Here is a 15,194-nt window from a genome sequence, read left to right as displayed (position 1 = left end):
AAGTATTTTTATTTAAACTTTTTCTCAAATAGTCAGGTATTAATAGTATATATATTATATAAAGCAAATATTTATACTTGTAAATGAACATAACGAACAAAGTATTGTTCACGAATATTGTTCACGAACGACGGTTCATGAACATAAACGAACGAACGTTCACGAACAAATTATTGAATGTTCACGAACGTAAATGAACGAACGAGAGCTTTGTTCATGTTCGTTCATTTAACTAGAGGAACGAACACGAAACGAACTTCCCGTCGAACGGTTCATAAACTGTTCAGTTTATTTCCAGCCCTACGTCCGACGCACAGGAAACGGAAGGACGCCATTAGCACAGCTGCGACTTTCGTCGCGCCCGGAAGGACGCCATAACTAGCCCAATAAACTTATAACTCCAATGGGCCCAATGCTAATTTGATCCGCATCTTTAATTCCCCTTCTTCTTCTTTCAGTTCTTCCTCCAGTTCATCGCCAGTAGCCGCAGCACACAAAAACGCATACACAGACACACCCAAGGTTTCCACTTGCAACTATCTTCTACGGAACTGCCAACTATATATACATGTATGTATACATATATATCTGTTTCATTATTTTCATTATTATTTCCCCCTTTATTCATTATAATACTATACTGTTTAACATATATGCATAACATATATATATACACACACAAAATTAAGCTATTATTATATACTGTACACCAATTCCATCTCTGCTTCACTTTTTGAAAAAAAAAAAACTAACCATCGGTTAATTACATATATATGCTTGTATAGTTGTATAAGTTACTGCCTTAATTGAAAACATAGTTTTGTTGCTTGTCTAATAGTAAACATATATTTCTGTCAGTTTTCAGAATTATAAAAAGATAAATTCAGCTAGGGTTTGCACATGGTTGCTATTGGTTCAAAAGCTCTGCCATTAAGAAGAGCTAAAAGTTCCTATTCGATACCTGAATGCGGAATGGCCTGGGAGGATAATAGTTATTATCAGGGTGAAAGAAGAAGAAACATGAGTAGAAAGTCGATGAAGAAAAATAAAGGGGTTGATGGTGACAACTCCGGTAAAAATAGTTCTGGTGGTGCATCGAACGAAACTTACAATTCGAATAGTCACTCGAACGTTCAAGACGCTTCAGTGCCTCATACGTCGTTTTTAAGGTTTGGATGGTTCTTTTTAGGTCAAATAATGTTAGATTGTAATCAAGTTTTACATTTTGTTACACCTAGTCACTCTACTTTTTATCGGGAGCTTTAACTATCTAATTTAGCCATTTAGGTGGTTTCCCATTAGCTCTATACTCAATGAGCATACATGTCATCGATATTAGACCATTGACACGCAATGGCAGCATATAGTTGGGTAATTGCAGCTCATTCTTTTAAAAGTTTTACAATTTTAGAAAAACTTAGGCGACATAGGTGGAATAATGCTGAAACTTGATTGCTACTTAGTGACATTTACTTTATTCTAGTGCAATTTAGACTCTTTAAGGGTAATCTTAGTAAAGTGTGTATTTTGTGATCTGTTTAGACAACAGGTTGATCCAGAAACAGCGAAATACTTCACTGAAATTGCAAATGTCATCGAAGGTAGTGAAATTGATATGGAGGAACGATCGTCTATTTGTGGAAATGCTTTGGAAGAAACTAGAGGGAAAGAAGTGGAACTTGCGACTGATTATATTATAAGTCACACTTTGCAAAGTCTTCTTCAAGGGTGTGCTTTGGACCAACTTTGTAATTTCCTTCAAAACTGTTCAAAAGATTTTCCCCGCATTTCTATGGATAGATCTGGATCTCATGTAGCTGAGACAGCTCTGAAGTCTTTAGCTGCACATCTTCAGGAAAGCGAGGACCAATCTCTTATTGAAGTGACTTTAAATGAAATATGCCAGGTATGGTATAATGATGGAACAAATATGTGCAAATTTTATTTCGAATGATTGAAAATTTGAATCATCTCATTGCAGGCAATTGTTCTCAACCCTGTTGAAGTGATGACAAATTGTCATGGATCTCATGTTCTTCGAAGTTTGCTTTGTCTTTGTAAAGGGGTGCCATTAGATTCATCAGACTTCCATTCTAAGAAGTCATCTGCCGTTCTTGCACAACGGTTAAATTTCAAGTCTTCTCGTTCAGATGGGAATGGATTTCAGGGGAAGCAGATGGGATTTCCTGATATGCTAAAGTTTCTTGTCTCAGAGATACTTAAAGCGGCCAGAAAAGATATTGAATTCCTGCAAGTTGATCAATATGGCAGCTTGGTTCTGCAGGCATGTTTTTGCTCATCAATTTACTTTACATTTTGCTCCAAATTGGTTTTAGGTACATACTATGTGATACATTTGATTTGTAATGTTGTGGCAGACTGCTTTAAAGTTATTGGTTGGATATGAGCAAGAGTTATTACTAGCAATTCCAGTTATTCTTGGCTGCAAAGGGAACCTCATAGACAACAATGCTGCCAAAAGACTTTTAGGCTTGATGAAAGAAACTGCCTTTAGCCATATGATGGAGGTTCGGTTAATGTCATGTAATCTGCAATTTTACTACATAATATTTTATTGATATTAACATCCTTGTCTTATTGATGCAGGTCATCTTGGATGTCTCCCCTGAAACTATGTACGATGAGTTAATAACAAAAGTTTTCAAAGGCTCATTATTTGAGATGTCTTCTCATCACTGTGGGAATTTCGTGGTCCAAGCATTAATTTCTCATGCTAGAAGTGAAGATCATGTAAGCCTTGCACTACTTCATGCATTATTATCTTTTGATAATATATATCTCATCATTCATTTTATAATTTTTTTGTTTGTTGGGATTGATCGTTGCCAAGTTCTGCACAAGGATCACAAAATTAATACTTGTAATATTTAATGAAAATCAGTTTAGTCACCTCTATCACCCTGTAAGATAACAATTAGATAGTTTGGGCCTGTGAATTATGATTAATGTTAATTTCCTTTCTTCTAGGTGGAGCTGATCTGGAAGGAACTTGGCACAAGATTTAAAGATCTTTTTGGAATGGGCAAGTCTGGGGTTGTTGCATCACTTCTTGCTGCATGTCACAAGCTTCAGACCCATGAACACAAGGTGTGCAAGTTTGCAACTCCAAAGTATATCCTATGATTTATCAATTTCTAACCATGGTTCGTTTTTGATGATTTGTTTTGCAGTGCTGTCAAGCTCTCCTTGGTGCTGTATGCATGGAAAATGAGCCCCCTAGATGCATTGTTCCTCGGATATTATATCTTGATAACTACTTTTACTGCAAGGATAAGTCCACCTGGGATTGGCCAAGTGGGGCTAGGATGCATACAATTGGGACATTGCTTCTTCAGTCGGTTTTTAGAATTCCTTGTGTAAGTGAAAGTTTTTCCTTCATTTTTGCTAGCATGTAGCCTTTTTCTCTTTGTATCGTTTATGTATGTCTGGAAACTGTTATATAGGAGTTTATCCAAGCCTTCATCTCAAGTATGACATCATTGGAAGAAGATCAACTCCTTGACACTACAAAGGACTCCGGAGGGGCAAGGGTGATTGAAGCTTTTCTTAGTTCGGATGCTTCTGGGAAACAAAAGCGTAAATTAGTCATCAAGTATGTATGCTGCTATAAATACTCTTACATTTTTACCACACTTGTTCCTTTTATTGTGAAAAAAACGAGTTTATCTTTGTTTTTGTTTCTGATTATATTTGACTTTGAAATTTATTTGAAGACTTAAAGGACATTTTGGAGAGCTTTGCGTGCTTCAATCAGGTTCCTTTACTGTCGAGAAATGCTTTGATGCGAGCAGTGTCGCTTTGAGAGAGGTCATTGTATCAGAGATGTTAGCCGTACAGGCAGAGCTCTCAAAGACAAGACAAGGTCCACATCTCTTGAGGAAATTTGATATTGACGGGTAAACACTTTTTCTCTATTTACATATATGAAGTTGGGAATCATATATAATACCATAAATGTTGAGTTTTGCTGTTTTGATAGGTATGCAAAACGACCTGATCAATGGAAGTCGAGACAGATTTCAAGAGAATCTGTGTACAATGATTTCATATCTACATTTGGTTCAAAGGAAACAAAATCATCAAAATATGATTCGTCTTTCACAGAGAATCGTCCAAAATCACAGCAAGAGAAGCTCAAGGACATGAGGAAAGAGATTGATACTAATCTATCTTCAGCCACTCCATTCCTGGCTCAGAAACCTTTTAAAAAGTCGGGCCAAAAGCGTCATGCAGATGGAACGGAGAGGGATTCTGGGAAGTTCACCAAACATACAGTGGAAGACGATGTTACAAAAAGTAAACAAAAATCACATAGGAAAAGAAAACACAATGCTTGACTTAATTGAGTCGTTCATCTGGACATCCTTCAGAAAGAGAACTTATCAATGGCATCACTAAAAAGGTGAAAGATCGAGAAGCCTAGCTCTTTTTGTTGCTTATTGATATATCAAATGTCTTCCTGTTTCAGTTTTGTTAGTTTACTTTTCCCAATAGTTTGCACCAATATAGTGAAAGTGCATAGCCTGTTTAGTCCTATATTCAGAATGTAGTCGTTGGCTTTCCTTCTGTATTCTACTCAGTTATGATAACGGAAAATGTAATAGATGACTTCATATTTACATTTCTAAACTGCTTTGTTACATTTAACATGGAATATAAACTACTTTAAGATCAACAAAGCTAAAAAATCTGGTACACACTGGCCCTTGAACTAAAGATAAAAAAAAAAAGAAATATATTTGTTACTCAAAAGCGATACAAAATTTCTATGATCTGTAGTGACATTACTTGTTCTGGATTGGATTTGATCTGCTTGGAGGTATTCTTCGAAAGCTTGATTTCACCTTCTTTATAGGCTTCTTCGCTCCTGCCTGCAAACCTTTAAGAGTCTCTGATGTTGAACTTGCTACATCTGCACTTTTAGACAATAGTCTTCCTTGAATCCCACTAGGCCTAGAACCAAGAACCATTAGCATGGCAAGAAAGATTAGAGCTATTTTTTTCGACCTAGAATTCATGATTTATTATGAAACTTTTTGCATAGATTCTTATGTGTACCAAGGGGTTATATACTTATATAGGCAGGTTTGTTTATGATATGTATCAGTCTTGTATTGTAGATGGGATCTTTGACTGTGTTAATTGTCAATATTAGTTGTTGCAGTTTCAAAAGGTGGTCACATGATTAGGCACGTGATAGTAGTATAATATATACAAACTTTGTGAATGTTAGGGGAGGTGATGCAGCATTGGTAATAGTGTATTTGATGTTGTGGTATGCAGCTTCTATTTGCTCCATTTGTCATGGTGGTTGGTTCTTTTTTTAAAAAAGAAGTCATATGAATGTGCATTGATAAGCGTGTGTGATTGATCCCACACTGTTCTTTTGTATTGTTTATTACATTTGGTGTCAGCTACAAAAAGGGCATAATCTTATTGTTTAATTGTGTATCAAATTCATATGTAAAAAAGGCTTTCTTTAGTACTGATGCCATGCCACTATTGTCAACTGTTGTTTTCTTTTTTGACCGTGAAGAGACAAACAATATGAACGTACTCGGTGATGGAAAAAAGTTAATTAAATTGTAGTAGTAATATGGTTGGTATTGTAAAATAATGGGTACTATACTACTATTATAAGTTTTGTGGTGTTTATATTACAAAAAAAGAAGTGCATACCCTCATTCCTACAAGTACTTTGTGTCTTTTGGATGGTGGTAGGTTAACATTAGCCAGCAAATCCATATGGTGTAATGTTTTATTTAGTGAATTGTGTAAGGTTTATATACTAGTATATATATTATGCTCAAAACTATTTTATTTCAAGTTTATACCTACAAACATTCCATTCCATTCCATCATGTCTTTTGCGTAAGCATTATGTGAATGGCCAAAAGGTTGTGGGTTACTTAACTTTTAGGTCTCAGTTGACAGACAGAAATATATACTCGTAGTAGTTTTTATGATGTAGTTGTTGATGAGTTGATCTTATGTGGGTTGTTAACATGTCCACATGAGTGACATGACTACCCTTTTCAATACATAGGTTGAGCTTGGGTTCAACTTTTCCAGTCATTAAATGAGCTATGCTTAAGTTGAGGCATGTGAAATCACAAAAATGCTACTATGCTAGCCTGTACCTCTATCCGTTGTAAGTCTTTAGCAGTGTTAGTGGTGAAAAAATAAAAACAAAAATCACACGTTTAAAAATGTAAATATATAAAGGGGGAAGGAAATATATGACTGTTATGCACCCAAGTTGGGGTGAAAAACCCCTCACATACCTTTTTTTAAAAGGTAAAAATCATGGGGGGCCATGTATTTATTTAAAATATTAGTATGTGAGAGGTTTTTCACCCAAGTTGGGTGCATAACAGCCTCATACTCACTTTCTCCATATATAAAACATAAATTTAGTTATAACTGAATGAACACAAGCATCGGAATTTCTAGTATGCTTATGCATTATTTTGTTGCTTATGTCTACATTTGTAGCTGATGGCTATGAAAAGTTCTATTAGACTAAAACAGCAACTTCAAACAAGCCAAAACTTTAGTCAAAATTGGAAGGATTGCAATTGATCCTACTCTTTGTTTCTATGACATATGAATCATGATTCTATGAACTTTCTTTTTTTGGTAATCAATCATGTTTGTCCTACTCGTTTTGCTAGCGGACTAATCCAAAGAGCTTATCCGATTTGCAAGCCCAAAGTCAAAGCAGGTGAGCCTCAGTGTTAGGATATCTTTGTGATTCTTCGAAATTGCTAACAAGTAAATGTATACGATCATTGGTCACAAACATACTAATTATGCAACATGTGATGTGGACATAAATTTATGAGACAAGATCCAGAATTCTTCTTATGAGAGATTGAGAGTTGAAGAAAGACAATATACGAATGTTGGGTACTAGATATTATGAAGAATATGCCACTAATTATTAAAACCGGTTGGGATCAAACATTGAGCAGATGATAAGGAATAGACTACACAAAAGAATTACAATCTGAATTTACTAGTTGCATATGCAACAAGACATTGTTGCCGATTATGGTCTTGGACTAAAAGGATTAAACCTTGAATTACTACTCAATATTCTTTTCAATGATCTCATTGATCTTGAAAACGAACCCGGGGTTTTCTCATCATCTTCCTCATTAGCCTCTTGCCTTGGCGGTATATCTATTACCAAATCGGGCCTTTCTCTATTCTTGTCGGCCTGCATTGATGATGATGTAGCTTGTTCTGAACCCGAATCATGATGATCATGATTATTATCTGCATTATCATCATCTTCCACCATAGCAGCATTCATTGCTTCTTCTTCTTGTTCTAGTATGATTTCCACTTGATCAGATATGAGTGGGTTTCTACAAACAGGACAAGTGGAATGCGAATGAAACCACATGTCAATGCATTCAACATGAAACGCGTGATCACATTTTGGCAATATCCGAGCTTCCTCTCCTTCCTCCAAATCAGATAAACAAACTGCACATTCCAATCCTTCTTTAAAGTCTTTTGGGTCGAATACTATCACACGCATGGTTTTCAAGAAGGAAGCGTCCAAGCCACGTTGTTGCTCTGAGACGGGGTCGTTGGTGTATATCGTGGCTTGTTGACGTCCGTTGGAGAAGTAGTAGACGAGCAAAGCAAAGATTATGAAGAAGAATAAAGCTATGAATGACATTATCATGATGTTTTTTGTTAGTTCCATCACACCTGAATTATCAACATGGTCAGTACTATCCATCTTCGATATCGAACTACTTTTATGATTCAATATGAAAACACAGAAAGGAGAATTAAAGAAGAGTTTTGGCAAGTTTGATAAAAAAAAATGTGGAAGGATTTAAGGAAGAAGAAGAAAATGTTCATAGCAGAAGGGCTGCTAAGAAGGTGGCTGTGGACCAAAATAAGTCAACGAAACGTATTCTTCACTTTGTTCGACTTTTAGAAATGCAGATGATTATTCTTTTAGTTGACCCATTCATACTTCCAAATTCCTTTTCTTGGCCCCATATTTTGGGGACTATAACTATGTATCCTATGGAGTCTATCTTTTTGTGCCAAAAACAGTGCACTCGATCGAGAGGCGTCTATATATGTATCCTATATATTGGTTAATTGTTTATGTTTATAATATTTATTTTCAAGTTATAAAAATTTGAATTTTTGAAAGTGGAAAAAGGCCAATATATGAAAATAAAAATGAAGAAGTGAACTAACGAGTTCAAAAGTAAATTAAGCCAAACGCCCATTGATGAATGGAAGATGATAAATATATATCCCGTATGGCATATGGCTTTGAAAGTCTCAATTAAGAAATGACGAAGATAAAGCATTTGATATAATTACTTTTGAAAATAAGATTTGAGGCTGTGGCAGTATGGCTTAAAAATCCACTCTTAGCTATGTAATTTTTATAGAACATTAGACAATTACTTAACCGTATTATGACTGTAATCGTTCGTATCAATTCTCTTGTTAAACATTATATATCGTCTTTGATTTTTTGAGGATGAGATTATATACATAAGAGCTTTGTTCTAGTAGAAAGTCGTAGTTATGCAGGAAGTCTAGAAAGACTTTAAGATCGGTAGATTTATGGTCAAAAACATATGATGAAATCAAATACTTTTCAATTTGAGTCGACTTCGTGTTATGTATTTTCTTTTCTTTTTCCAATAAAAATAGAAAGACTTGGAACTCTTTTTTTCCACCGAAATCTGATGTATTTCTTATGTGTTAAAATGAATTACAAATTTTTAACAAAATTGAAGAGAAATAAAATAATATATTTTAGGTTTATTGATTGGTTCATATGTTGTTTCAATAATATTTATTTATTATTATTATTTTTTAAAGTTAGTTTCGATTCAGACGTGCTTGAAGCAATTTTAACCAGCGATTTGCTGGACCTCGAGATGAGAAACCCAAGACTCGAGCCCAAGACCTTGGAAAAAACTCATCAGAATTCTGTAGAAATAATAAAACATCTTATGAAACATTAATAGAATCACCAACTAAATCAATATTTTCTATTTTGGAAATAGAAATAATAAAAAATGTACTTCAAAATGAAAAATACTAAAATATAATAAAAATACTAGTCAATAGTGTTTTATCCTATTCGATAAACATCATCTTAAAGTAAAGACGCAAGTTGGAAGAGTCTAATATTATTTGTGATAACTTAAAAATAAAAGTATATCTGCTATTTAAGAAATGAAAAACACAATAACATAAGTAGAAATGATCGAATGAATAAATAGCCAGCAGATAAAGTAATTTTTTTTATGGCCTTTAGAGTTGGTTATCGATAAATCTATCATTACTTTTCGATAATTAATAAATTAAGAAGAAAATATATCATTATTATTTTTAACGTTAAATTTGGGTTCAATTTTTCATATTACACATACTAAAATAAGGAAACTTAATTTGAAAAAACCTTTATCTCAATTTTGGAAACGTATTACACATATTAAGATTTGAATTCAAGATCTTAAATTTTTTCATATATTAATTCATTTATTTGATAAATGATAAATTTGCTGATAAAGAAAAAAAAAAAGAAATGGTAATTAATAATTTTTGATAATACATCGTTATATTTACCATGTTTGTTAATGTTTATTTTATCAGTTGTATTACTAGCCTCTTTAAAAAATAGGACCGATAATATTTAAAAATCTGGTGCATATGGGTATTTATATCTATATTTCTTATATAAACAAACTACCTCCTCAAATTAAGCACTCTATCTTTAAATTTTTTATTTTACCCTTATAATTTACACTTTTGCAAACACTTTATTCCTGAACTTCCTAAAATAACCTTAGAAAAATCTTTATAGTCATATAGATTGAAAGTATTTTTTTTTTCAATTTTATTTTAGTCTTTATAACACTAGTTTGATAAGAGTTAGTTAATATAAAAAACAAGATCTCAATTTAATTTCTATATTCGATTAAAATTATTAGCCATATCACGTGTATTTTCATTATTTTTTTTTCTATGATACCCCACGTTAGACATATAGTCATATACTAGTAGTCTAGTTTCAAAGAAAACAAAAACCCAAAAATATCGTTATCTTTTTTGGTGTGTGTTTGAGCAGGGTGTGTGTTTGTGTGTGTGGCTATCTCCCCCCTTTCATCTCCTCCCCTGCTTCAACCCTAACCTTTTATGGGGTTTACATTTACATATAATACTTACATATATTGTTTTCTGACTGAATGACCTCCTCATGCCTTTATTAGGTATTTCTTCATTTCCCCATTTCTCATATTTCTCATATATAATTTTTGTTATTAATAATTTACACTTTTTATATTATATTGCAGATATTGCTACATCACAATATATGTTCAGGACCAACAAAAACAACAATAAACTGAATTCTTTTAAAAAAGACCATCATGTTTCATTTTTATCCGGGGATTCAAAAACAAAAACAACCACCATCAACAGATGGATATATTTGCATAACAATAATATTCCGACAAGTAGTAGTTTTCATATGAATCTTGGCTGTCGTCTTATGATTAAGGCGGTTGCTACACTTGAACCTATATGTAGTAATAGTAATAGTAATACTAGTGCTCAACTCCAAGAACAACAACAGGATAATGTTAATGTTAATAATAATAACAATTCTGTTGGGAGTTTGTTACCGGCCGCTGCTCCTGCTGACGAAAAACCGGTTCAGGATGAGAAGGAGTTGTTGAGACGAAACCGCATTTCTAAAGCTAATAAAGGGAGAGGGGCTTGGAATAAAGGGATAAAGCATAGTCCAGGTATATATTTATATACACACACAAATTTATGTTTTGATATGTTTATCTGCAAATGCCTTAGAATAGCGATATACTTTAGGCACAGTTGTCTGTTTTGGCAATTACCAAGTTTTGAACATGCCTACATTGCTAATTATAGCTTAATGAAGTAAAACGGGTAAACGGAAGGATCCTTGTTTAGGTTACCCGAGAAAGTTTGATGTACGCAGCCTAACCAGTATTTCCAGTGCCTTTTGGCAGACTTTTTATTTGTCCATCCCAAGATGTTTCCTAAATGAGGCTAGACACTAGACCTTCAGGATGCCTTGCCGCTATACCTTTTTGAAGTAATATAGCTAGATAGGGTCATAGGGCCATAGGGGTAAGGGACAAAAGAAATCTTTAGTAAGTACTAAAATGGATAAAGATAAGTTATGAACTTATGATTTACCAAAATGGACCACGGCCTAAACTAGTATTCTAATATTTCATGACATTCTATGATTTGATTCTATCATTTTTGCTATTGTAATATGAATTACTTGCAGAAACTAGACAGAAGATACGGGAGAGAACAAAGCTTGCCATGAGTAATCCACAGGTGATTTATGTTTTATCTAAATGAATTTGAATCCCATGCATAAGTGAAGTACATGATTTTGATGTAATTTTAGTATGTACATCAATTTAAGCATCAGGGTTTATAACTATGTACTAATAGATGTTAATGGTTTGTGCACTGCCACTTAAGTATTCAGACTTCTCAGATAAGGTACATAGGTGAAATGTGATACTAAACATGAACCCAGTTTTACGTTTTCAAGAAGACAACTCATTTTTTTACTTAGAAGTTTCAAGTCCGTAAATGGTTGTTTACCTTTTTTGGTTTGTCCTCAATTAATGGTCCACTTCTAGAATTAGATTAACAGAATAGGTTAAATTTTCTACGCTGTGCTAAATAAAAGTTAGGGTTAAGTACGTCAAAACTAAAAAATGTATCAGATTTGTTGATATTCAATGTATCGGTTATCTTTTAATCAGGTGACAAGTGTTTTTTGCTAACATGGTTGCCATATAAGTTGCCATGTCAGCTTCCACATCGTCAAAATCCGTCTTATGTTAGTTTAATATATACAAGTTATAAGTGGTCAGATACATACGATTAGAAAGTCTAGAAATTTTGGTACGAACATTTAGCAAGAATTGAAGGTTTGATATGTACAATGGACATTTTAAAAGCTGGATACACACAATTTTAACATGTGACCATATGAATACATTTTGGTGCACCTTGCCGTTAAAATGAGTATCACAAAGTCCAAAAGTAGCATTTGACCATTTGTTGGTTTGTAGAGAGGTAAAACTATCATTCTTCTAAGGAAAAGCTGCATTAATTATTATTTTTCTTAAACTTTGTTTTTTGTCTAGTAGGCAATTTTTTGGGGCAAAGGGAATAATTGGTTAGTGGTGCTGATAATATATGGCCATTGCCTGTTATAGGTTTACAAGATGTTAGATAGCAATTATGTTTAAGTTTCTGTTTTTTTTTTATACCTCAATTTTTGTTCTCAGTTTAATGCTTATCTCATCATAATTAATGAAATTATCTGCATTTACAACTTTTGTCAATGCAGGTCAAGATGAAACTGATGAAGGGAATTCATAATCAAACGTGGGTCTCTTTCCATTTCTGTTATTCAATTTAAGTAAAGTCTGATGTTCGCTGTGAAATTCTAATCTTCTTCCGTGATAAAAGTAACGCGTGAAGTTTACTACTTAATCTTGTTGCAATTTGTATAATTCTTTTCATTGATTGTGTGCCATGGTGGCTGTTCATTTAATATATATCTTTTCTGTAATGCATTTGTTGCTGCTTAGTTTTGTTGTTCTTTTTGGGTGCAGTCGTGAGACAAGGGCAAAGATTGCGGCTGCAGTGCGGGAAACATGGGATAGACGGCGTTTCACCCGTAGGATGATAGCACGTTGTCATCGGGAATGGCTTGACTTAATTGCAGAAGCTTCTAGAAAAGGGCTTTCTGGTGAGGAAGAGTTGCAATGGGATTCCTATGAGATACTTAGTAAGCAGCATGGCAAGGAATTTCGAGAGGGTATTGAATCACGAAAGAAGAGGCCCAACCCAGGGGTACGAGCCCCAAAGAGCCTTGAGCAAAGAAAGAAAATCTCAGAAGCCATTGCAGCCAAATGGGCTGACCCTGTAAGTTCTTTATAACAGAGCATAGATTCCAAGCCCCCCCTTCCCCACCCCACCCCCCCCCCCCCCCCCCCCCCCCTTTTTTTTTTAGCTCATGGTTTTATGGAATGAAATATTGGTTTTTTTTTGTGTTGGAGTAGGCATACCGTGATCGGGTTTATAGTGGCATAGCTAAACATCGTGGCAAAGATCCTGATACTAGAGATCCAGAATGGGGAACGAAGAAGAAAGTACCAAAAAAAGTCAAACCTGTGAAGAACAGGGAAGGCACGATTGATACCAGGATCAGAAGTTATCGACCTAAGGTCAAGACAAGTAGTGGTCCTGTACACAAGGAACCACAACCTAGATTCAAGGATCCACAAGCTAGATACAAGTTAGAGATGATAAAAAGTATCAGAGCACAAAGAGCAGCTTCAGACCCCAAAATAAGTGAAGCAATATTAAGAGCCAAGTGAGTGCATCAACAAATTCTTGGTTCTAATCACCTAAAACCTGTGGCGATTTTGAAGAATTTATCTTTTGTTTTTCTTTCAGTATTGAAAAATTTTGTTATTATTTGTTTTTTTCTTCAGTATTTTGATTGGTGAAGCGCAAAGAGCTGCAGAAGCATTAGAGGCAGCTGCAGCAAAGAGTCCAATGGCCGAAGCTTCTTTAGTTGAAACGAGAAAGTTGATAGCTGAAGCAATTAGCTACATCAAGTCCATAGAGACTGGCAATAGCGGATGTATACAGGATAGTCTTGAAAAGGAGGAGATAGTGGAAGATGTAAAGGAATTGGAAGAAAAAGAAGTCAATGGAGTGGCGACTCTGGGATTAAAGGATGCTGAAATTGCGAAGTTTAGTGAGCTCGGTTTGGAGACGAATGGCATACAGCATGCTGGTCTATCAACATCGTTGTCATCAACAACCACAACATCATCAGTGTCATCATCATCATGGAGTGATTTGAGATTGCAGACGAAGGAAGTGAAAACAGACATTGATAAACATGACAGGGGTGGCAAAGGTAGAAGATGGGTTTGTGGAAGACTGGTTGAAGACGAAGATGAGGAGGATCAGTAGATGTAGTCCTAGTAGTGGTAGTAACCGTTGTTTGTCCAAGTATAAAGTAAACTAGACAAAAAGCATGTGATAACAGATGCTGCATGTTTTTCCTTTTTGATCTATGCCTATGACAAACTATCTTTATTGTACATCTCATTCTTAAAAAGATGCCAATCATAGCTACTGTTTTCGCTAGATATAATTTAATAAAATGCAAGAATAAGATGAAACTATAATTGGGAACAAGATCCGTGTGACTAGCAATCAATGGATACAGGTTCTTGATGGTTATGAGCTTTTGTGGTTCTGTTGAAAATAGCTTCCTAGCATTTTCTATTATGCGAGCCACACTTTTTGTCAATATCTTTGAAATAACAGTATAGTCGCAAGTGTATTACTGAAATCATTGGAAAGTAGTTTGGGACTGTTCAGATATAAATATAATGGATGATAACAATTAACGAGGCTTTGCTTTATATTTGAGAATATGTTTGTTTATGTGCTTTTAATGCTCAATCTAATGATTTTCAGCAAACCATGAAATCATGAATCCAAGTTGTTATGCAATGAGTGAACTTGTTTCTTGCATTTGCGAACTTAATCTGATTGTACAAACCAATATAGTGATATCTATATCATCTTCCATAAAAAGGAAAAAGTAATAGACACTTTATTGGTGTGGTTGAGTTTTTAAATACCATTCTTTAAATCATTTGAACCAACCAAAGTGAAAGGCAAATCCATATCCCATTACTAAGTTCTTCAATTTCAAAAATCGAATGGTGAAGAAAAGGATACTCATGAACAAATAGGACAAGTAGGAATCACTCAAATCCAATACCTACTTTACAAAGGGGCTAATTTGTCAAATGATACAACTTATGTGCCCACATAGGTTATAGGTAGACTAATACTCAGGGTCGACTTTGTAGAACTTTGGACTCAAAATGAGCCGTAAAATAAAGCCCTTAGGTCGGGAACAATGAATTCGACCCAGCAACCTAAAAACCAAAATACGTGTGTACTTAAATATTGCCAATTAGATATAGATGAAATATCCATTTTATTTATCATTTTATTTTTTATATGGTTAATAATTCTTTTCTTTTTTATATAGAATCGCATGACTT

The 15,194-nt window shown here is 34.4% G+C and overlaps 3 protein-coding genes across 4 annotated transcripts; 2 read left to right on the top strand and 1 right to left on the bottom strand.

Moving 5' to 3' along the window:
* Positions 1-452: 452 nt before the first annotated feature.
* LOC122595469 (pumilio homolog 23) lies at positions 453-4,650 on the top strand. 2 transcript variants are annotated; one of them, XM_043767836.1, is made up of 11 exons: positions 453-570; positions 866-1,169; positions 1,543-1,906; positions 1,982-2,284; positions 2,379-2,528; positions 2,608-2,751; positions 2,989-3,108; positions 3,192-3,377; positions 3,465-3,613; positions 3,735-3,917; positions 4,001-4,650. In XM_043767836.1, exons 2-11 carry the CDS (start codon positions 901-903, stop codon positions 4,356-4,358), a joined length of 2,226 nt encoding a protein of 741 aa, XP_043623771.1. In that variant the 5' UTR covers positions 453-570; positions 866-900; the 3' UTR covers positions 4,359-4,650. The 2 variants fall into 2 exon arrangements, with proteins under 2 accessions (XP_043623771.1, XP_043623770.1); XM_043767835.1 differs by having other exon boundaries at positions 859-1,169.
* Positions 4,651-6,940: 2,290 nt separating this feature from the next.
* Positions 6,941-7,870, bottom strand: LOC122597747 (RING-H2 finger protein ATL60-like). Its single transcript, XM_043770316.1, has one exon. It carries the CDS (start codon positions 7,775-7,777, stop codon positions 7,073-7,075), a length of 705 nt encoding a protein of 234 aa, XP_043626251.1. The 5' UTR covers positions 7,778-7,870; the 3' UTR covers positions 6,941-7,072.
* A 2,238-nt stretch (positions 7,871-10,108) lies between these two features.
* On the top strand, positions 10,109-14,213 carry LOC122595723. Its single transcript, XM_043768152.1, has 7 exons — positions 10,109-10,289; positions 10,374-10,826; positions 11,354-11,406; positions 12,440-12,477; positions 12,708-13,020; positions 13,158-13,471; positions 13,593-14,213. Exons 1-7 carry the CDS (start codon positions 10,277-10,279, stop codon positions 14,080-14,082), a joined length of 1,674 nt encoding a protein of 557 aa, XP_043624087.1. The 5' UTR covers positions 10,109-10,276; the 3' UTR covers positions 14,083-14,213.
* Positions 14,214-15,194: the final 981 nt, after the last annotated feature.

This window comes from Erigeron canadensis, chromosome 4, assembly GCF_010389155.1.
Source record: "Erigeron canadensis isolate Cc75 chromosome 4, C_canadensis_v1, whole genome shotgun sequence".
In the NCBI taxonomy this organism is placed as follows: domain Eukaryota; kingdom Viridiplantae; phylum Streptophyta; class Magnoliopsida; order Asterales; family Asteraceae; genus Erigeron; species Erigeron canadensis.
This window is presented reverse-complemented; position numbering and strand designations above follow the sequence as displayed.